At 41.2% G+C, this 22,079-nt stretch overlaps 1 protein-coding gene across 2 annotated transcripts in view; it reads right to left on the bottom strand.

Annotated features, from left to right (window-relative positions):
- The window catches only part of MN1 (MN1 proto-oncogene, transcriptional regulator), a 105,892-nt gene that overhangs the window by 62,229 nt on the left and 21,584 nt on the right, over positions 1–22,079 (bottom strand). The window contains exon 2 of one of the 2 annotated variants that reach the window (XM_082774165.1): positions 3,007–7,358. The exons of the other annotated variant lie outside the window; for it this stretch is intronic. Within the exon in view, the coding sequence (XP_082630291.1) occupies positions 7,174–7,358 (185 nt within the window). The 3' untranslated portion in view covers positions 3,007–7,173. Of the gene's footprint in view, positions 1–3,006; positions 7,359–22,079 lie in introns of those variants that run through there. 2 annotated transcript variants of the gene reach the window in all.

Below are 22,079 nucleotides of genomic sequence, written 5' to 3'. Positions count from 1 at the left end.
CTGGATCAAAAGGAAGCCCAAACTTAAAAATCACTAAGAACCAAAATGAAAAAAATAATTTCAATAAAAACTTACAAGTTACGGGTTTGAGATGGATGTTGGGGAAAAACCTGCACACTGCTTACACAGCAAGGAGCAAAAAGCTGTGAAAACACAAGTTTTACTTCTCAGAAGGGTTGCACATAGAAACAAGTAAACAAGCTATTTATTTTTAAAGCTAGAGTTGCAATGTATCTAACATATAATTAACAGATTTAGTATGGGAGAGCATTTAAGAATGAAACAGCTTTTTACAGCCAAGGTTATCACATCTCTGTTACCTCTATACCTACCCAAAATAATGAGAAATAAGCTCATATCTTTAAAACAGATTATGTCTCTTTCGCAAATTGTTCAGTCCCTCCAAGAATACTAAAAGCATGAAGTGAAGCTTTCTCCCTCAACTGACTTGAAGTGGTTCTCAAAACAGTTTCTTTTATTTTTCCATTTGTGCTTTCAATGTTACAAAAGAATGCAGAGGGATTATGCGGAATACAGTGTGTTGCTATTTTATTTATATTTTAATGAATTACCTATTAGTTACTAGATACCTAATTCAGCATAAAGAAATGCTGGTAAGATGCAAGAACAACTCACTAGCTGTGTGGGAGATGCATTGGTTCATCCTGTTACATTACACACCAAAATTTATGATTCTGCTCTTTCAGCACTGCACAGCTTTCTGAATCTCAACTTACACTGAATGTGATAGCAAAACAAAGAAAGAAAGAAAGAAAGAAAGAAAGAAAGAAAGAAAGAAAGAAAGAAAACTCTCCTCTGTGTTTCCTCTGAGCGTGAAAGATATGGAAGGGTGTTTCTTTGGTTCAAAAACATGTTTGAGCACTGCCTGGGCTATTGTTGTTTTTTTTTTGTTTGTTTGTTTGTTTGTTTTTCCTTTGGAAAATACCATAGGACATTTCTCCTGAAGGATTCATTGGAAAGCTTGCAGCAATATGAAAGGATTAAAGAGTCTGAAGTTTGAATAACTGAGAGACGAAGGGATGTTTTTTTAGAATCTTAGTAAGACCTCTAGCCTGTTTAATTTTAATTCATAGAATTTAACTCAAAATCTTGCCAGAAGACGTTCTGCGAAAGATTCAGTGTTCCACCTTACACGGACAGAATTAGTGATCCTCCAAATGCAGGGAAGAGCCTTGCCAAATTTCAGACTTGCTGTTGGTCCTGGTTAGGTTTATATTTCTTCATCAAGAACCTTTACCACAGGTGAGGTAGCTCAGCAAACTTTGTGGAATTGCTGTAATAGCACAGGAGAAGTGACTTCAGCTAAAAGGATGTTCCTGGTCAGACCAGTTAGGTCCAACCTTGCTACACTCTGTGTCTGTCGGTCTGAACCAGAAACACTCAAGCTGAGAGTCAGGATTTGGCCAAGGGGCTGTTAACAAGAACTCCCTATTGCTCATGCTGTCATTGCATCAGAGAAGGAAAGGTGCACTTCACTGCATGCAAAAAGGAAATCTGCAAAGCCTAGGAATCCTCCTAGCCTAGTTACTAGGAAAAGATTGTATCCCCACGTGTGTTTTTTTAATAATCAGGCTCTGGGTGGAAGCCATATCAGTGAGAGAAGCCAATTGTTAGAGTGAGGATTTCGCCAGATCTCTAGTGAAATTTGTCCCAATTATCACGAGGCCCAAGGTTTACATATATGTGAATACCGTCATTTCACTTCTTCATATCTTAAGGGAAAAAAAAGAGTTGCTGCAAAAATTAAAAAGTACAATATGAAATATACAATAGCCACCATTAACATCATATTTATTGTTATTTAGTTGCTCAGTAAAACATATACAGATATGTACAATATGCATGAATACAGAAGACTGCACTTTACATATTTAAAAAAAAAAGAAAAATAACACTCAATTTCATGAGCTATTGTCACAGTCTTCCAACCAAGCATTTAAGAAATGAATTTAACAAGAATCCAAAAAAAAAAAAAAAAAAAAAAAAGATTACAGGATTGCCTAACACACAGCAGAGTCAAGTTTTCATATTTTACATGTGCAATAACATTTTTCAGAAGAGTTTGCTATGCAGTACGGATTACCAGTGTTTTGATTTTTTTTTCCTTTCTATGAACCAAATTTAGAACAAAGAAATAACATCCTTTTGCTTAAGGCTGTTTTAAAGCTGTAATATTCTTGGGTAGTGAATAGTGATAAAGTTTTAACTGCCGGAAATCAGTGCCTGCAGTTTCATCAGTCAGAATCTATGAGCGGATGGACTCAAACCAACAATTTTAACAGAGAATTTCTATGACAAAATTAGACTATTTTCTCCATTAGCCTTAAGCAATAAAGGAGAAACAATTTTATAAAAATGGCTTATGCTCTTATGCACCATCCATTGAACAGCTGTGAATCTAGTATTTGAGAAAACCTTACACTGCAGCTTAAAAAAATCAAAATTTACCAGTTAATTGTTGTTGGTTTTTGTTTTGTTTTATTTTTGTCTGCTTTTCCCCACCCACCACCCACCTCCTCCCTCCCTCCCAACAGTAGAGCAAGCACGCCCCGCTTAAGTATTTTGGTGACCTGTGGTCACATTACATTTTCCTTCTTTAAGAAATGTGTGAACATTTTGCCTTATCATTGGTTCCTGGAAGCTTTCAGACTGATTTCCTGTTTTGGAAAGGTCAGCTAGCCTTAGCATGACCACATCTAAATACAGTATCTGAAAAAGTTCCCTAAATTACACGGATGACATGACTTTGATTTTCATTCCCTTCCACCCAAATCACACACTGAAATCCTTACATACTTGATGAAATTCACCATAACAAAATAAAAATGAGTCTAACTCCTCTCTCACTGATGCTCCTAACAACTGAACTAGAATAGCAGAGAACTATTAATCCCATGAAAAAATGGCCTGGAAAAATTTCTCAGGAGTATTTAATAAATAAGTCCTACTCTTCCCTCCCTTCCCCCCCCTTCTTTTCTTTTTGGCAAAGAGATATTTCAATTTAAATGCAAAAGATATTTTGCTCAATTTGCTACTATACTTTAACTTAAAGAATAAGTACAGAGTTTCTTTTAACATATACCAGAAAGATCAGCAACCTGGGTCAGGAGGAAATTGAGCCTTCAAGGCCAAGAACAAGAAGACAGGCAACTTCCAAGCTCCCAGTTAAACCAGCACCTACAGCACAGTGTGAGAACCAAAAACGCTGGGCAAGATGGAGAGAATTTTCCAAAATAAATATGGAGCCATTATTTTAGCTGCTGTTCAAAATATAAAGCAAGAAGTGTGCACATCTTAGCAGTGTATTTACCACAGATCTTTGAGTTCTTAGTACAACACCCTCACTTCTGGAAGCCATGTATGATGTGCAGGTACAAGTTTAAATTATTCTGTCTTTATGCAGTCAACTTGGGGAACTTGTAACTCATTATATGTCCCTCTTTATTGTACCAAACTGTCCTCAGAAGCCTAGCACTGTGCAGAAGCACAGAACAGCTCAACGATGAGGGCTGCAAGCCAGAGGTCAAATGTAGATTATAGCTCAGCCCTGTCATGGATTTGCCTTTGACACAGCTCAGGTGGACAACATTTGTGCCTCAGTTTCCCTCTCCACAAAAGAGCACAACTTACCTCTTGCACAACAGATTTTTAACTACAGCTTTCAAACACTCTTTGGCTGAAAGTGTCATTACTCCCAAAATTAAATCATTTCAATTTTTACCATGTAGGGCTATGCTGATATTTTATATATGTTAAAAATAAAATAAGATTTAAAAAAAACAGTGCATTCAGTGTCAAATTAATGGAGAAAATGAGAGCAGTAAAATTACCACAGGCAATATAAGCTTTGTGAGAAAGCTCTAGCCTTCTGTGTATGTTGTCAGTACCAAATACACCAGGTTATGAGCATGAAGTTACACTTGTACTCGTCCATCATATGTACTGTGTCTGTTCTGATCTTTGGCAGGATGCAAAGAAACCATAAAAGCACACACTGGTACTTGTGTTGCCAACAGCTCCTCCAAGTAGAGCTTCTGTCTTCTCCTTTTGCTCAGTTGGTAACGTCACTTGAATTCAGCAAGACTGAATGTACAGAAGGTTAGCGAGAGGACTGCACATAGCCATATTATTTAGCAAAACTATATGGACAATAAGGCCCAGCAGAAGGTCAACCATTGTTTCTAACTCCTCACTATCTAAAAATCCTGCCCACCTGCTGCATTCGCTTCATAGCCCCAACAGTCCCAGCGATGTGGGAGCACTCTCAGCTGCTGCTGAGAGCTACAGCCCCGTGCACTTCCCAGGCGTGCAGCTGACCAACTGACAATACGACCCCTGGTTTCAGTACGCCCCATCCTCTCATTTCATATGATTTAAAATACTTAGAATTCCATTGTTCTTTATGGAATTGTTTCCAATTTATACTCCTATAAGAAAGTGGGAAAATAAAGCCCTAGTGAATGAGAGCAACTCCAGAACAGAAGTACAAGCTGCAGAGAGCAAACCCAAAGAAAAGGATGTATAAAGACCAACTCAATCAATGTATTTCTACTTACAGAAGGATTTTCTTTAAAAAAAGTTTGCAGTGTTTGATCCAGCATTCATTTAAAGGTCTCCTTCTGGTAGCACAGGGTGTGCATCCCTGACCTGAGGAAGCTTGAAAAACCTGTTCTCTTGAATGCAGCAGGAAAAAACAAAGAAGTAAGCCATCAGGCCTGAGCTATGGTAGAGGAATGCCATCAGACCATGAACTCTTCCTAAATTTTCAGCTGTAAGTGCTGAAAGACAGTATCATATGTCTAGGCATGTGTTTTGTTGGGTTTACTCCAAGACACACCTAGTTTGAACAAGCACAAGCTAAAACAAAACAATTAAAACTGCAGACCAAATCCACCAAAGCACTTACCCCAGATACAGAAATCCTACAGTTTAGCATATCCTCAAGCGCTTTGCTAGACAGGATTTAAAGTTAAACACTTATTTTGATGAACTGGCATTTAAGAAATCACAGGCAAAGAAGCATCCTCCAGAGTGACATCTGGTAATTGTTACTCTACCAGAAGATATTTTACCATGGACAGTGATATTTTATTGCAAGTACAGGGAAAAGCTCTGAACTTTCAGTAGCAAACACACCTATAAAAGGTACAAAATATCACATCTTTTTGCTCCAAACCAAGTGGGCATAAGGCGACTCCATAGTCCATTGCTTCAGGATGGGCAAAAATCCTCATCCAAGTGGGAGCTCCAGCTTCAATGAAAAGTAAAGTAATATTAAAAATCAAGGCCCAGAACCCCAAATTTTTTTCCAAAATCAAGTCACTGACTAGAACCATAAAAGGAAATCAATCCATGCATGGTTAATAAGAGCACATTCAAATAACAAGAAAGAACTGTCTTTCTAAACACTTGGAATTTTTCTGATGCCACTTATGATCAAGAGTGAGAATTTCAGACTGCGCTGTGCCATTAGCATTGTAGGCAGAACTCCCTCCCCATTGATGTCTATTGAAAACCTTACTTCAAAATAATTAAAGGCTCAAAACAATCATCTAAAAGCACAAAGCAGTCTTAGAACTCTATCCCTTGGGAAGGGACATTTTATGAATTCATGGGAGAAGTAATAATTCCAGAAAGTCCGACTTTTATTTCACAGCTAAAACCTAAATCCCCAGTGATGGTACTAAGCGTCAGAAAGCAAAGGAAGCCAGGCTGGCCTGAACAAGGGTGGGACTGCTCACACTCCCTGTAAACAGAGGATGCACAAATAATAGACAGCGTTACGTAAAACCAGAGGAGTGTCAGATCATCGTGTCATTTGTATTTTTATCTGGTTTGCTTCCATTTTTTTTTTCTCAAACAAGTATTATCTATCAAGACCAGGAAAGTATGGTTTTCCTTTTATTGTGTCCATCTAATAATGTTGTTCTTCACATGCATGGCAAAATCAGGACCAAGACTGAGTCGGGGGGGTATAACTTGGAGTCTCCCTGTCCTGACCGGCTTGGGTCACATAGCCCCTTGTTTCTGCTGTCTCCACTGCTCACCTGCTGCCACTGCACCAGGACAGCCATGGTGGGAGCTGGGTCAGCTCCCACAGATAAATGCATGTGATGCACACATGCTCCTGTGGCCAGGACACGGGTCTGCATGCTAAGAGCAACAGAGAAGGAGTTCAATGGATCTGGGGGGATTGATTTTTTCCTCCAGCAGTTATAAAGTGGCAACTCTGGGAACACCATGGAGAACATGCAAGGCTGCACACCCTGCTCGGGAGCACGTGCACCCCTCACGCCTCAAAGTGAGCGACAGAGGAAGACAATGCTACTGCAATCTGGGTGTTTGGTGGAGAATATAAGGACAATTCACTACGAGGCAAACTTCCTGTTAGACTTATTTAGAGACACATCTGTATGCCTTTCCAGGCTGTGTCTGAACCAGCCCGTTCATGACAGAGCTCTGTATCTGGGCTTCACAACAGTAAACAAACAAAGCCCTGTCCTCACCTCGCAAAGAGAGATGGAGAGCAAATGAGGGAGGGAGGTGCAGGCTGAACATTATTAATAACAAAACAATTTTCTCAGGAAAGGGTAGGATCACTGCCTGAATGTTCAAGAGAGCATTAATTGTTTGGTTTGTACGTGACTGGCAAAAGCTGGGTGTCAATATATAACATAATGATGACAATTTCACTTTAACTGGCATTTATTCCTGAACTGCTGTTCTTCAGGATTACCATTGTAATAAGCACTGAACAAAGCAAAACAAAACAAAACAAAACAAAACAAAAAAAAAAAAAAGAAGAAAAGAAGGAGGAGAAGTAGTATCTTTGTCTTATTATGACATACGTGACTTGGACATACGCTGAGATGAAAAAGGAAAAGGCCTCATCTATAAATGTATGCCAAGATTACAGAATAATGGGAAAACGTGGTCTAGCAGGAAAATCTTAAGCAAAAGTGTGCTAACTGCAGAAGGGTTAACACTGGTAACATACTGTGGCAGAAGATTAAAAAAAAGGTTGAGGTTTACTTTAAATTAACCCTTTCCAGTCCATACGCCACTAAGCAGGTACCAACCTAGAAAAATAGTCCACCTAGCAGTAGCGGCCCTTTGAAATTAAAAAGAGGAAAAAAAAATAATTTCTTTTGTTCAAGTCAGGGCAGCCACAAAAGTCCCAAATCTGTTGGAGATGTCCGAGTGCAGGGACCTCCACGTCGGCACCGCAGTCCGGCCCTTCGCCTCGCCCACGTCGTCCGTGCAGTGGACCGAGAGGCACTGCAAGTGGCTGCCAGTCTGCGCCGCCGCCGAGGTCTTGCTCGGGGGAAGGTCGTGGGCTGGAAAGGGTTCACAGAGAGAGTGTTATGAGAACCGTGCAGTGCACCTGCGCCAGCAGCATGCGGGGCGCCGGCGGCCGCGAGTTTGGGCAGGGACAGCCCCGGCAGGGGGACCCGTGCCCGCTTCACCCAGCGCCTGTGCCCCGTCCTCGCCCGCGCTGCTGCATCCCACCCATCTCTCCTCACCCGAGCTGTTCAACTCTGCATGTGCTGGCTTTAAGTCAAGCCGTCAACACGGCTGAACATTGTGGATTTACACGCAATTAGCTATGCATGTTCTGGACTACAGCATTACAGGGAGTCCTTACCCCTGTGCACCGTCTGTTGGCTGAGAGCAACACCGAAGCCTCTCTAAGCAGAAAACCAGCCCCGAACCTCCCTGTATCCTCTGTCATTCTCCTCGTCATCTCATAGGGGTACATGCTTCCCTACTTACCTGTTTTAATGCAATACTGCTACAACATTTCTCTGATAATTTATATGTTTTGAGATTTTTGTATGATTTTTCAGCCCCTGTTAGTTTCTGTTAACCACAGAAAACGAAAAGATTAACTAAAACACCCCTAACAATGTTCCAGGCCTTTTTCCTCTGTGCTTTACAATTAATATGAAAAGTAGCTAAAATGCTGCTTACAAAGTATATAACCACGTACTCACAACTTGCTCTGGCTGTTACCCATTAATTTCCCTTGCTTTCCTTCTTAACACATTCAGTAATCTCTGTGGTAAAAACGTTTTTGTCATCTTCAAAGTTGCTTCCATGTGCCTTCCCCCCTCCCATGCCCACTGTGGCTACGGATATCTTTCCTTCATCACCTCCCTGAAATCAATCAATTCTTTAGATTTCCTCCATTGCTCTTAGTCAAATCACAAAACAAAAAACACCAAATTCAGGCCTCACCTTGTAAATTCTCATATTTCCTTAATGACCCTTCTACAGGGTCCTTCTTAAAGGCTTTCTGAGGTGGAAAAGCAGTGGCTCGTAGCTGCTGTGGCTCCTGCTGGCCAGCCAGTGGCACAGAAGAGGCTGCTTGCTGCTCCCCTCCCTCCAGGACAAGCCAGCCTGATAACAAAAGAAAATCCTCTCAAAGATAACGCATCCCCCAGGAGCGCCACTTCTGCGGACAGGGAGGAAGCCCCAGCCAGTGTAGACAGCCCTCTCCAGCCCCTGCAAGGAGGACTTTTAGTGGGATCAAAAACTGCAAGTAAATAGAGTAACAGCTTGAGTCAAGGCAAGAAGCTACATCTTGACAGGCAGTCTGCATTTCCTCTCTTTCACCGTTTCATTCATATTCACCCAGAGCACAAAGAGCTAACAGCAGCAAGAGCAAGGGCAGGCTACTGCATTTTTTTTCTGATAGACTCAGAGCATCTTGCATGGGTGAGGCTGATGCTGGAACATGCCACATATACCAAAAAATAGCTGTGAATTTAACCTTGGTAAGATTTTATTTCATGTTGTCCTTCCAGTGTTCCACAGACCTAAGCAGTCTAGCTTTACTGCACCTCATGGGGCCACTCGTGTTTGTTTCACTTAGATATGCACTACACCAGATATCAAACAGGAACCAAACATCTCTGTTACTCAGTTATAGCGATATTACATTTATCCTTAAAAAATAACCTTAAACCAGTCTAGAAGTCCCTGCTTTAAAATAGAAAATGCTCTAAATACTTGATTATAGGATATCAGAGATGTTCTTATTGAAAACAGTATCATAACATCATACTGAGAAATGAATTGTAGAGCTATGTTACACACCTCGGCCTAGCACAGTGTCATCTTGGTTTCAATTTCTGTAGATTTACTCACTTACTGCTGTAATGAAAATCAGCAGGACATAGATGTTTTCTAAACCCCAAAATGGATTACAATGTCTTCTAATTTGCTTTGGATTTTTTACTCAGTTTTGATAAATATACAATACCAACTAGCAGAGACGAAGCACAAGCAGATCTCCATGTAATAACCATTGCACGATTTCAATGACTGCCTTAGCATAGCACATCCTTTCTTTGCCTAAAGGCTCATAACTTTTACTCTTCTTTCCTGCTACTCACAGCCTCCTCACAACCCAGACTTCCTCCCTTCGATGTACAGTCTGTTGCTGCCTCTCTGAAGAATAACAAGCATTCCTACCTCCCCGGGGGAGTACTTCAACCTCGGCCCTTCACACACCACTGACACGTCTGTGCTGTGGAGCTGGTGCACTTGCAGCATCCTGCAGGCACAGTGGAGAGCAGGGAACAACGCAACATGGGCTAATCCACCGACACGTGATTAACGTATTAATGCATAAGTAGAGATGAGCAAATCCCAAGCTGTGATTATCATGGCACTTCGGGGAAACCAGAGAAAATAAAAACAACAAACACATAAACAAACAATAACCCTAAGTAAATATTGCAAAGAACTGAGAAAGAGAAATGTTTTTCTCATTCGTATTTGTTCAGGTCCATTGCAATGTACAGTACCCATTATTTTTTTATTCTTAGGTCTCCCTGAATGTACAGGACATGCTGGTTTCAGTACAGGAAAAGCCAGTGCCTTGAGATTAGTCTTTGTGACAGCAGCTTTCTTCCTCTGCTGCAGAAAAAGAGGAAAGAGTGCTACTTGTGAACTGCTGTTGCAAGAGGCCTGAGGATATCTGTGGTGTTTAGCAAGAAGCACTTACTGTAGGATTTCAAGAGACCAGCCTTTCAGCTGGGAACACAGGGACACTAACAGAAGCTGCAGAGAAAGCACATTCCCAGACCAAGACCAGCGCCAGGCTGCGCATGTCCAGGCACTCTGCTGAGACAGGTCTGGAGCTCCACCGTGCTTTGCTGGTACGAGCAGCAATGTCTGCATCCATCACTCAGACACCAGTGACACACAGAGAGCACCAGGTCCTCAGCCAATAATTAAGTGAGGAAGTTCTTACACCAGAAGTATCTAAAAAATAAAAAAGATACTTCTATTTACTTGTAAATTATGTTTAAAATACTTGCTGTGGATAAAATCCATAAGCAAACTAATGATAAAGGAATCAATGCAAAATGCATCCCACAGTGACGAACAGGATTCACCATCCTTTGAGGAACATCCACATATGAGGTGAGCAGGACCCTAACTTGTGAAGTTAGGTATCATGTGGACAGTGACAACCAGTGCTAACTCAATACCATTATGTAAGGGCTCAGGTTGTCTTGGCCTTTCATTAAGAGTGCAAAAAATGATGCATTGAAATCCAAAACAAAAAGGAAGAGAATGAGGGCTTGCAGTTAGTCTTAAAGTGGCATTAGCTTTCTCAAAGCCAGTCTAGTGGAAAATACCCAGTGCAAATTAATTTTTTCAAACATATTTCTGACTTGGCAAAACTACATTGTTTTTCTGAAGAAACCTTTTGTATTAAAAAATGAAAGTTGCTCTGATCCACCTGATGAGAATCATGTTCTTAAGCACAAGATATCAACTTGATGCTTGTTTTGGACAAGCAGTAACAACAGTAATATTCTCCCAGCAGATCTGTTTCACCAGCCTTCCTTGCTGTTTCTCCGCCCTATTCAAACCAACAATGTCACAGCACCCGCTTTATGTGGTGCACACAGTCCTGAGGGGTATTGTGAGTAGAGACTGATGGGACTCAGCAGGTTAAAATTAGTCAGATAATGCAAGATGGTGTCATCACTTCATTGCCTCGCAGTTGCCAAGTTTCAGATAAATCACTGTCAGTCATGAAGTACACCTAATTGAAAGCAAGGATTTTTTGTACAAATTACGTTTAAACATAATTTGCACAACTGCCTCTTTTAGCAACTACCACAAGAAAGTTGGAAGTGTTATTTGTATGAGCAATACCCTTGTAGTAAGAACCCTCTCCATACTGAAGACCTAGAGACAGTCTAGGTGGAGACTTCTTCGAAACTGAAGGATGTGACATGACATAAGGCAGGACAGATGCTATAAAACTACCCAGTTTGCAGGACTGTGTGTGCCACTTGAAAACAGTTAATTTTGCTGTCAAATGTTGAAGTACAGATCAGAGTTAAAACATCGTACAATATGTTCATATGGAAGACATGAAACCAAAAGCACTAGTGTCCGAAGATCAAAAATAGTCTGGAAATGGCTCAAGCACCACATGAATTCTTCACCTTCACCTTCACCACTCACCTTCATGAATTAATTATTTTTTCCCCATTTCTTGCCTATTTGGAATCCTCTGTACATAGTCATTCTCTTCTAGAGCATTCCTCTACATGCTCTGGTGGTGGGCACGTCCTTCAGTCCAAGGGTGACACCCATCTGCACAGCAAAGCCAAGCAAGCTGCCCTCAGCTACAGCAACGTTTCTCTGATGCTGCCATTTGCCCTTCCCTCGGGTGGTCGCTTATTGTCACACAGAGCAAGCGAGAAAAGCTACGGTCAGTCTGAAAGCGACCTAAAAGTGACCTAAAAGCCAGTTGCTGCAAGTATTGAGCTTAAATCCCTAGCACTGGAAACTATTCCTTCCTTTTATCATGATCATAACACTCCATCCTACCCATTATCCTGTACGTAGCAACAGCCCATACTCTGTATTTCAGAAGATAAAAACTAGAAAAAACACACACACACAACTATGTATCCCAGCCAACTGTGCAAAATTGCTCACAGCAGAGAAAATTCTTGCAATAATCACTGAATGCCCTGGAAGTTAGCATGAGGTTTGATTAATATTATTAGCTCAGCTTGTGCACAGGCATTTCCAAGAGCCAGCCACAACATCTGGAAGATTTGGGTGATTATGTCAAAAAAAATATTTACAGACATTCATTTGAACACCGAAGTGAATTAACTCTGGTCATTTTCACACCCCTTACACCCTTGTGTTCTTCCAATATTCTAGCAAATTTATTTGTTACACTACAAACTGTAGGTTCTAGGTAAATATCTCAGAGTATTCTCTGAATAGTTTTGTAGCATTCATCAGTTACAGCAACACATAAAATCAAATGTAAGAATTACATTTACATCCAGCTAGGACAACAAAAACAAAACACGTTTCTCTTCTTTACAGCAGCACATATATGCACAGATGCTTTCACACTCCCAAGTGACTTAAAAAGCTTTGATTTTTAATATTAAAGTTTGCTTTTGGGCAAAAGCTATACATTAAGCTTTTGAACAGGCTTTACCCATACGAACACATTTCAATCTCTAAGACCCCCAAAAAAACAAAACCAGAAAAACACAGCAAAAGTAAAAAGACTCTCACCCAGCCTTACTCCCATGTCCTTCTATCCTTTTGCTCCTTTTGCTATGACCTTACACGTTTAGGAAGCTGCTCTTTCGTTCTGCTCTATTTTGCAAAGGCATGCATGAATTCAGAAAATAAAAGGTTGCTGTTTGTTTACACAGTATTAATGAAGGCACGGTTACTGCCACACAACAGAGCCCCAGTGCAGACAAGGAGCCTTGCTGCTGTCACAGGCATTGCTAGTCTACAGTGAAGATACAGGGAGAAGACAAGGACTTCTTGAGCAGAAAATTCAGTGCGAACGCCACAGACAGGTTTTTCACATTTGCCCAGGAATAACACATTTCTCTTTAGTGAGATTAGACCCTGACACTTTCCTCATTCCTGAAGACACTACATGTATATATTTCCATTCCTTCCAGCTTTCTTCTCACTGCCTTTTTCCTTAGCTGTTCATAAAGCCTCTTCCATCATGTAGCATCTTAATGCGCTTTTTTGAAAATTAAATACATTCTCTTAACTGTGACAACCCAAAAAAACACTACACAAACTCAGATGTGCCCTGACTTTTAGGTAAAATAATCCCATTAAAAAAAGAGTTCACCTGCAGCGCTAGAATGCATTACATGCATCCTCTCATAAGAGATAAGATCAATTGAGGAAGGTACAGTGTACCGCCAGCACTACTGCAGATGCTACACAGAGGCAACAGGAGTTTGTGCTACTCTTCAGGTGCAGCTCATGCAATTTCTCTAATTTTTGCCAAAGCCAGTAACAACAAAAGAAACGAGACAGAGACAAGCAGGGAGCGAGAGTGCACAATTACAGTCTGGTAACGGTCTGGTTTGGAAGGGGTTCCACTCTACATTTCAGCGTTACTGAGAGATTAGAGTGACAAACAGGAGGTGAGGATCCCTGGAACGGCCGCTTGCCTTAGGGCTTGTCCCTTACACTTCCTCACAGGCTCTGACAAAGCCTCAGCCGCGGCTCGGCGCTGCCCCTGAGTCCCATCCGCGCTGCACAGCGTGGGCCTGGCCGCCGCAGCCCGCCCTCAATGACCAGCCAGGCGTAAAGCTCCTGGATTGCTACTGATCTTGTTAAGGCTAAATCAGATGATTTGGCCAAAAACACTATATTCCCTGATCAGAGATCAGTTCCCCCTCTACCACCCGATAACCACTCTTAAAGGATGCAGTAATGGGCTTCTGTTCACTCTGAGCCCGTTAAGCAGAGGCCAAGCTACCATAAGAGGGAATAGATTTGAGTAATGATCTCTTATGAGGCAGCAAACCTACATATAGTGTTTAAAATTATTCCCCTAGGACAAGATGTTTTTCACCAAATCTCCCACATGACAGTTTGACATATTGGTTCAGGCACATAGCTCTGCATTTGTACACACTACAGAATCATCTTTTTCAGTTTTCAAGAAAAATAAGGTCTGAAAACATTTCATGTTTCTCTGCACAGTGGACCAAGTCTCCACAGATTAATTTACTTATAAAATTTTATTTTTAAACAAAGCTACTTCATTTTTGTTTATAAACAAATGAACCATTTCCTCCCCTACCAGTGTAATAATGACAAAACCTTGCACAAAGGTATTTTCTCGAGCCCAGAGCATACGTAAGCACACATTCTGTATTTGTTTATTAACACAAACACGTCTCCACAAAAATTGCACTGCTCAGCTCCCCTCACTTCTGGCATCCTGCACCCCTGCTTTGGATTGGATCTATCTCTTCTAACTTTATATCTCTTGGGGCAGAGGCTGTCATCGGCTATGCGCTGTTACTGAAACCTTTTTTGTATGCTGATTTTTTTCCTCCATTTATTTTGCATGATTTGTGCAATCCTTAAAGCCCATAGAATGCTTAAAGATGCCACCCTCCTCAATATCACCAGAATTAGAGGAAAAGTCAAAAGCATGCATGGTTGTTGAGATGCACAGCTGAGGCCTATGACACATAATGACAAGCACACTCCAAACAGGGAGCAGGAGATTCCCCTTTGCTCATCATGAATGCTACGCATAGATAGCCCAACTCCAGCATACTGGTCATATCTCATTCATTAACATTTCAAGAAGTCATTCAGCTTGGTCAGCCCATAGATTTATGGCAGAGATCTAGCCAGCTGTGCTACACTATAAAAGCCTTTTCCTCACAAAGGAAGGAAGGCTCTTTAGTCAAAAACACACAACACTGAGCATTGCCCCGCACCACTAATACATCCTGCTAACCAGAACCAAGAGCTTTGCTCATTAAAGCTTGTGATTTTGCTCTATACAGACAAGATATCTCTTGCCTGGGAAGAAAGGGAAGGAAAGGCAAGGAGTGTCTGCGACTGCTCGCTTGGCTGAGAACACAGCCCATTTAGCCTTAATGTTGAGGCAGTGCCCACCCCTCCATCAGACCATCAAGTCTGGCAACGTCCTCTGATCCTCAAAGCCTCTTCTTGCACAGGCAGCATGATTAATTGGAGGTGCCTGCAACTCTAAAGGGAGCATGTATCAGACCATGCTGCAAAGATGTTTATTTTGCTTTAAGTGGTCTCAGAGCTGGCATGGAGCTGTATCAGTGCTCACTGCTTGCCCAGAATTCAGATAACAAGAGTCAGAGTGCTTGCTGCGAATACATATTGTTCTTTTTTCTACCTTAGCCTCACTTCACACTCGTATTTTCAACAGGAGCAACGGAAGGATGAGCATACCACAATGGGGAGGCACCCCAAACCCATGGCTGCATTAAGGGGTTTGTTGTCACTTCTCTTACTGATGGCCGTAGGGTTACAGTCAGACTGCAGTTTGCTCCCTTAAAGCCCTAGCACAAAGCTAGGGATGGATATCACTTAAAGACAAACACAGATTCTTCCGACACTGGCATGTGGCTAACAAACTGGTAAAAACACCAGTAAGTAGAAAAAAATATTAACCCAATCAGTGGAAAAGGTGGCAGTCATCTTACACATTGCATAACCTTGAAGATATAGCACAAATTATAGAATCATTAGGGTTGGAAAAGGCCTCTAAAAACAGTTAGTCCAACCTTTAACCTACTACTGACAAGTCCACCACTAAGTCATGCTACTAAGTTCTACATCTACACATTTCTTGAAGACCTCTAGGGATGATGACTCAACCACTTCACTGGCCAGCCTGCTCCAATGCTGCACAACCCTTTCAGTAAAAAATGTCTCCTAATATCCAACCTACACCTCACCTGGCGCAGCTTGAGGCCGTTTCCCCTCATCTTATCATTTGGTGCTTGGGAGAGAAAGTGATGTCAGGATGAGGAAAAATACATTGCAGTTAAAAAGCAAAACAAAACAAAACAAACAAACAAACAAACAAACAAAAAACAACAACTGTGCTCTCTACCAAGCTGGGAGAAGAGTAGGAAGGGAGAAACACAGAATTCACCATTTAGGAAAATGGTTTTACAGAAAAGTATGAACCATCTACACCTACTTCTCTGCAAGCTATTAATGAAATAGTTTTTTCCAACTATGTGGCTCTCTGAAAAGAAACATAAGACTTGTGTGAGAGTGGGGAAGCTAGAAGTCCTGAAGAAAAATCATTGTATACCTTGGGATAGTACCAGCTCCTGATCCCTATTAGATGGCCACAAATGAGAATAAGGCAGAATGGTGCAAAGGACTGTTTTTAACTCATATCCTTCCTCTCTTTTGGCTACCACCAGTTCCTCTTTTCAGTTTAACGCTATAATGCTCATGCTAGCTTTACTGCAAATATGCAAACCACACTGGAAAGCTCGGACAGCCCCCATTTTGAAGAGGATGATGCAGGGGATTTTAGCTCTCACATAATAAAAGACCATTCTTGCAAACCATATCCCATCATGAGCTATGGTGCCGCAGTATTGCTTCTGCTAGCTTAGTCCTGCCTTCCCCAGAGCAGACAAATCACAGCTGACATGTAACAGCAAGTGAAAGCTGAGCTGTGACAGCCAAACTTTCACCTGTGGCCTAAACTAATCCAACCATACAGCTTCTGAACAACTGGTTGATCTCCCCCAGTGCTGCCACTGATCCACGCTCTCCTCAGCTCTGCGTGGTATGAGAAGCTACGTCCCTGCCCAAGTGAGGAAAGCTAGATAAAAAAAGCAAACCAAACCAACTGCCATGAACAGTCAAATTGGTTTTGGGTAGCTCCTAGAGTAAACAAGTGGAACCCTAGAAATTACAATGTCCCATCGCAGTTGATAGAACTCGCCTGACTTGTACATTTGACCATTTAGAGGCCAGTGAATCCATTGGGAGCTCTGAATTATTTTCTTGGGCCTCAACTGATAACAAAACAGAAAGCCACCCTGTCCTTCCCCCCCAATTCACAATGGCTGTAGAGACTTTCTTCATGACTCATTTTGAGGAGTTATGCGTAAAATACTTGGCAAACAATGCGTTTGTAAGAAAGGAGATTCTCTTCTCTAAACCCATAAAATACTTGCCAGTCAAGAAAGACAGCCAGTCAAATGACAGACATTTATGAGCCCTAAAGCTAATCTGGGTGAATACTTCACAGGTACCAGAGCATTCTCAACCACTTTGGGCAAGCTATCTTGCACATGAAGTTCAGTCTTCCCTATTGCCCAGTGACTCTGAGGGACATGGCTCCACGCCCGGTGCAAGGATCGGACAGGTTCAGCTAAGAAACAGAAATATTTACACACTTCTCAGTGGCAGGTGTCAGAAAAGGTCATCAAACCACTTTTGTTCATCTCAGAAAGTTTTTAATGGCTTAAATCCCCCCTCTGATCTCCATCCATTAAATTTACATTTGAACCTAGTATTAGGACAACAGGTTACAAACAACTTCTCCAATCTTCACTTCAAAGGACAGCAGCTTTTTCAGCCATGCCTCTACCTCTGTATTCAGTAGGCAATGTGAAAAGGAGAACTCCTCAGTAGGAGTGAATATTGGCTGACTGATTCCATGTTTTCTCTACTGTTGGCGTACGTCACTCACTTGCACTAACTAAATGCTTTGAGCCTATTTTCACCAACGGTAACAACCCACACACCCATGACGAGTAAGGAAAAACTGGTTTTTATATTCAGTATTTTCAAATTTATTTCACATGCACGCAAATTATCACATGACAGCTTTATGCACAACTCCAGACCATGTGAAATCCATCTCTTGACAGCCAGAATGCATGAGCAAATAAAAGGTTTTGCATAAAACCTTGAGTGAGAAATTTCTGTCTGCACAAAAGTCAACCAGAATTGTTAAATACACACTCAATTAACTAAACCCAATTCCTGGACATTGTTTAGTATTACTTCAGGACAGACCAAAATTGAAATAAACTCTACTTACATGTTCTGCATTAAATTGCCACCTTGATATTTAACAAGGAACTAAGCCGATTAATGGTGACTAATGTCTGCAATTTCCATGCACTGGATTACCTCCCAGACCTGCCCTCTCCAGGAGGCACAGCTCAACTGTCCACCACCAATCAAAGCACCTGGGAGCTCACTGTCGGTCACAGAAAAGCTCTGAACTGTCATCAGGTGGTGACCCAACCTGCGGCCCGTAACCAGGTTTTATAGACCTGTGAGTTGTTTTCCCCCCATTATGACAGAACTTATTAATGCACGTTAAATAACAAAAAATGCCTCCGAGTTTGGTCTGAGCTTCACTCTGCTGGCTGCACCATCTAACTTGAACCTTAGCCAGGGGATGGTTACTGAAAGAACAATATTTACTTCAACAGTCAGCTCATTCAATAATCAGTGGTATCGTTTTCGTAAGTTTTGCTGAAGCTCATTTCTTCTTGAGGACATACAGGTCAAAAGTACTAATATTACCTTCAGCCCAATGAGAGTTTCAATAGACAGAACAGGCTTCCAAAAATAGCATTAAAATGCCCACTCACACAGGCAAGGAAAGTGGGTGTATTAATGGAGTTTGTAAAGGCAATGAATAGATAGTGATTATGCACAGAGTGAAACAGAGGAAGAAACATGTAAATTCCAGCTTTCTCTCATCAGATTTGTGCAAGAGCTTCTACATAATTGCTGGGAGAAAGAAATAGAAATGACAACACTAAGTAGGATATTTAAGCCCTGCAAATTATACATGGAAATCTCTATTTTCCTTAAATGAAGTGAAAACAAAATGAAAGAGGAAGATTCCCTTCAAAGAACTTTGTTTGTGGTCGCTTAGTCTCAGGATGCAAATTAAATGAGTACTTGTTAGTCTAGTGAGGGGAAAAAAAAAAAAAAAAGGAATTTGTCTCTGAAATATTATCAATCTCTTGTGAGGAGAAGGCTTAGATACAGTTGGATGAAGCCTTTTACATATGTAGCCATTTTGTTCCCAAACAAATCAACAGAAGCAATACTTTCATATCCCAAAGTCAGATCTGCATCCAGCTTGGCTGCCAGGGTAGGGGCATCTAGAGTCCTCCAGCTGCTACAAGAGGTTCATCCTTCAGTTCCCCCCATCTTCTCCCCAGTTTTGCCTGCAGCTCCTGGAACTGCCTCTGCCATATCTATAATTCACAATTACGAGAGACCATAATACAAAACTGCCACAGGCAAAGTCAATCACTCCCAGGGGCCTCACACATCTGAGGCTCTTGCACACGAAGAAATGGTGATAATGTACATTAACGCTCTGGGTTAAACCACACGAGCTCAAGGATATTTGTGAAAATACAACTGTAGTTTACCGAAGGCTTATAGTAAGCAAGAAGAAACAGCACCCAGGATCTTTATCTATTTCATCCCATTTATTTATAGCGTTACCTTGAAATACATCTCATTCCTCTTTAGGACACTTCCAGCTGCAGCTTGTTGGTTTTGGAAGTAGTGGCTTATAAGAGGAAACCTCAGGAAACAACTTCCCTAAAATCAAAAGGAGTTCAAGCACTTTCACCACTGAGTAAGAATAAAACAGGACCAGAGACCTAAGAACAAAGCCTGAGTCTCACCCTAAGAACCTGCAGAGACACACATCAGAGATGGAAGCCACCCAGCCCACCCTGTGCCAATGAACACAGAAGGCACAGATGTACCACTCCAAAAACAATAGTTTTCAAATTGTAATTTACAAATTCCTAGTAATTTGTGGACAATTTCTAAATAGTCTAAGAAAAGTAACTCAAAAAAAAAAAAAAAAAAAAAAAAGCAGATTTGTCAGAAAGCTTGAGTTTGTTCAACAAGATTCAAAAGTTTTCTACAACAGAAAAAATTCAAATTCTGGTATACCCAACATTTCAGTTTGGCTGCAGAAAGAGATGGAAATGTTGTTGCCAAATAATGCATTTAGTGTATTCAGAAATATTCCATAAAGCAGCAGAAAGATATGTTGATTCAGCTGGAGGTCATAAACCTGATGGAGGACGAAGGTTTGTTTGAATAGCATTTTTTTTTTTTTAAGTAAATCTATCTGGAAGAAAAATAAAACAAAAAATCATCAGATAAAAGAAATACACAGCCATGTGAAGGAGAAATGGCAGTGGGGGAAATTCACCTTAAAAAACACAACACAAAGAAACCTGGCTTTCTTAGGGAAGCCTATAAGTGTCACTATTAGGATAAGAAAAACATGAGCTCATCTTTTTCTTCCAATTGTTCCTCACTGTGGAGAGTCTTCATGACATTCTCAGAATAGAAACAAATCAGGAGCAAACAGCTGTTCAAGGAACAAAGTCATGGATAGACAGAATTTCACTGCTTCAACTAAAAGTTAACTTTAAAGTTTCAAAAGATAGTAAATCAACAAAATGGGCCAGTACAACACAATATGGACAGTCTCATCTTCAAACCTAAAGCTACAAGTTTCTGCATATCTCACTGTGAGGGGGAGTCTTTATAGGAGCAGCAAATGAGAAACTGCAGTTCATTTGTGCCCCATATGCAACTCCAGCTATTTGTTAAAACTGCTCATAATATGGATTTAGACTTGGATAAATCTTGGTCTTACCTTGGCCATGCCTACAAACACTCAGCACTAAGATGGAAACAAAAACAGCTTTCTAGATGACACCTTTACAACTGCCTATCAAGTTGGGCAGTAAGATGTTGAATCGTTCAATTTAAGTGAAGATTTGTACACAGGATCCCTGAATTTTTTTAACACCTCTCACAGGGGCTAATCTAGAATCTAACATCACAGTGACAACCAGATATCCTGACATTTAGGAGTAATATATTAGCTGAACAGCACTTTCTTTTACAACATTTATTACAGAAGCACAGACACTAGAAGGGAGGGTCCCAGCTTTTTCCTTGATCACCCAGCCTCCAGAAGAAAAATGTACAGACTCAGTAAAGCTTTCCCCAAGGCTCAGCCAAGCAGCACAACTTTACATTAACTAAGTTAACAGAGAACCGATGGAGGAAAAGTAAGTTTAAAGCAAATACAGTATGCAAATAGCATGAAGTGACATGAACACAGAATGCTCCTGTACAAGTACACATAGAGGAAGCAGCATCTATTTCACCCACTGCTGAGCTGTGGACTTGCAGAGGCACAGCACAAATGGTGAAAGAGAAAACAGGAACATCCCTGCAGTCCGATATGCTCCAGGCCTGGCAGGGAGCCATTGAGAGATGAATGCAAGCACAAATGGCCTCATTCTTCCAGACACAAATGATAACATTACTTAACTCACATAAGTTAAAACAAAGAAATGTGTGGTGGACTATTCATCACCCCTATAAAAAGTGGTTATGTAGCACAGAATAATCTTGTGGGTGCATGCTAATTAGACAGCAAGTTACTTTCCCATACACAAGGTCTCCAAGAAGTTTGAAGCTTACAGACACCTTCATAAGATCAGAAACAAAGCAGCTAGACCAAGACCCCTTTGTGAAAAGACTTTGTTCGCAAACGCAACTCCAGCACTCATCAGGGATGACTGTCCCTTCACGCCCTCCTGCACATCCTGCTCCCTGGATAAAGGCCCATTTGTTCAATATGTGCAAGTTCTAAAGGAACAACGTTGCTACGGAAATAAAGACAAATATGCAGAAACTACTATCCAATGTGTAAGGGCTACCTCTAGTCTTTACCTGTAACTGTCTCAAACAGGGCATTGTTTGCACTTTGCTGCTGTCAAACCAGGCAAGACTTAGATTTTAAGAACCCCAGTTCACTACTGTAATACAAATGCAGGGAAGGCAACAAACAAACAAAAATCTCCACCCTCAACTGACTCGCATTTCATTTGCACGGGCAGGGTGAGATGCAGGTAGCGCCACATGAGTCACGCAACCAAAACTCTCATTAAACTCCAACTGTCACTTCTTCATCAGCCAGGGCTGTTGCACATTTAGCACGCTGTACAACATATATCTTAAAGCATGTGGGATACTAGGTTAACTGGTCCAATGTCAGAACTGGTTATTCTGAAGACAGGGGCATTCAGAATCTTTTTAGACATCTTCTGAGTGGCACGCTCAGAGTCATGCCTCTACTCAAAAAGGTGTCTTCAAAAAGAAGTATCACACCCTTTGTGGATGAA

This window comes from Aythya marila, assembly GCF_965140915.1.
Source record: "Aythya marila genome assembly, chromosome: 17".
In the NCBI taxonomy this organism is placed as follows: domain Eukaryota; kingdom Metazoa; phylum Chordata; class Aves; order Anseriformes; family Anatidae; genus Aythya; species Aythya marila.
This window is presented reverse-complemented; position numbering and strand designations above follow the sequence as displayed.